This window comes from Cariama cristata, unplaced genomic scaffold (assembly GCF_000690535.1).
Source record: "Cariama cristata isolate BGI_N322 unplaced genomic scaffold, ASM69053v1 scaffold26540, whole genome shotgun sequence".
Classification (NCBI taxonomy): domain Eukaryota; kingdom Metazoa; phylum Chordata; class Aves; order Cariamiformes; family Cariamidae; genus Cariama; species Cariama cristata.
The window spans coordinates 2,155-2,521 of NW_009593341.1; the positions used below are offsets into that span (position 1 = coordinate 2,155).

The 367-nt window shown below is 57.8% G+C and overlaps 1 protein-coding gene across 1 annotated transcript in view; it reads right to left on the minus strand.

Annotated features, from left to right (window-relative positions):
- LOC104169236 (homeobox protein Hox-B1) overlaps positions 1–363 on the minus strand; it is a gene marked incomplete at its 5' end in the record, with an annotated part of 1,171 nt that extends 808 nt beyond the window's left edge. Inside the window, one exon of the mRNA XM_009710105.1 lies at positions 252–363. Coding sequence (XP_009708407.1) covers positions 252–363 — 112 coding nt within the window. The remainder of the gene's footprint in view (positions 1–251) is intronic.
- Positions 364–367: the final 4 nt, after the last annotated feature.

The following is a 367-nucleotide window of genomic DNA, read 5'->3' on the forward strand; positions in this document are numbered from 1 at the left end:
GCGGGAAACTGAGCTCAGGGCCCCTCCGTCAGATGTGTCTGGAAAAATCTCTAGCTAGTGTTTAAAAATAAAAACAAAAACCCAAAGGAAACCAAATCCGTGTTCCCCTGGAAGATGAGCCCAGCTACCTCGGGTTCAAACCTCGGGGAAGGTAACCTTTCCCTGCCGGGCTGGGGAGCTGCCCCCCCCTCGCCTCCCTCCTCCCCCGGATGGGGACCGTCCTCGCCCAGCTCCACTCTCCCCAAACTCACCTGTCTTGGGTGGGTTCCTCTTCACTTTCATCCAGTCGAAGGTCTGCGTGGCGTTGGGGCACGGCTCGGAGGGACACGCAGGGTCTTTGTCCTCGTTTAAAGAAGGCGAGAGGTTG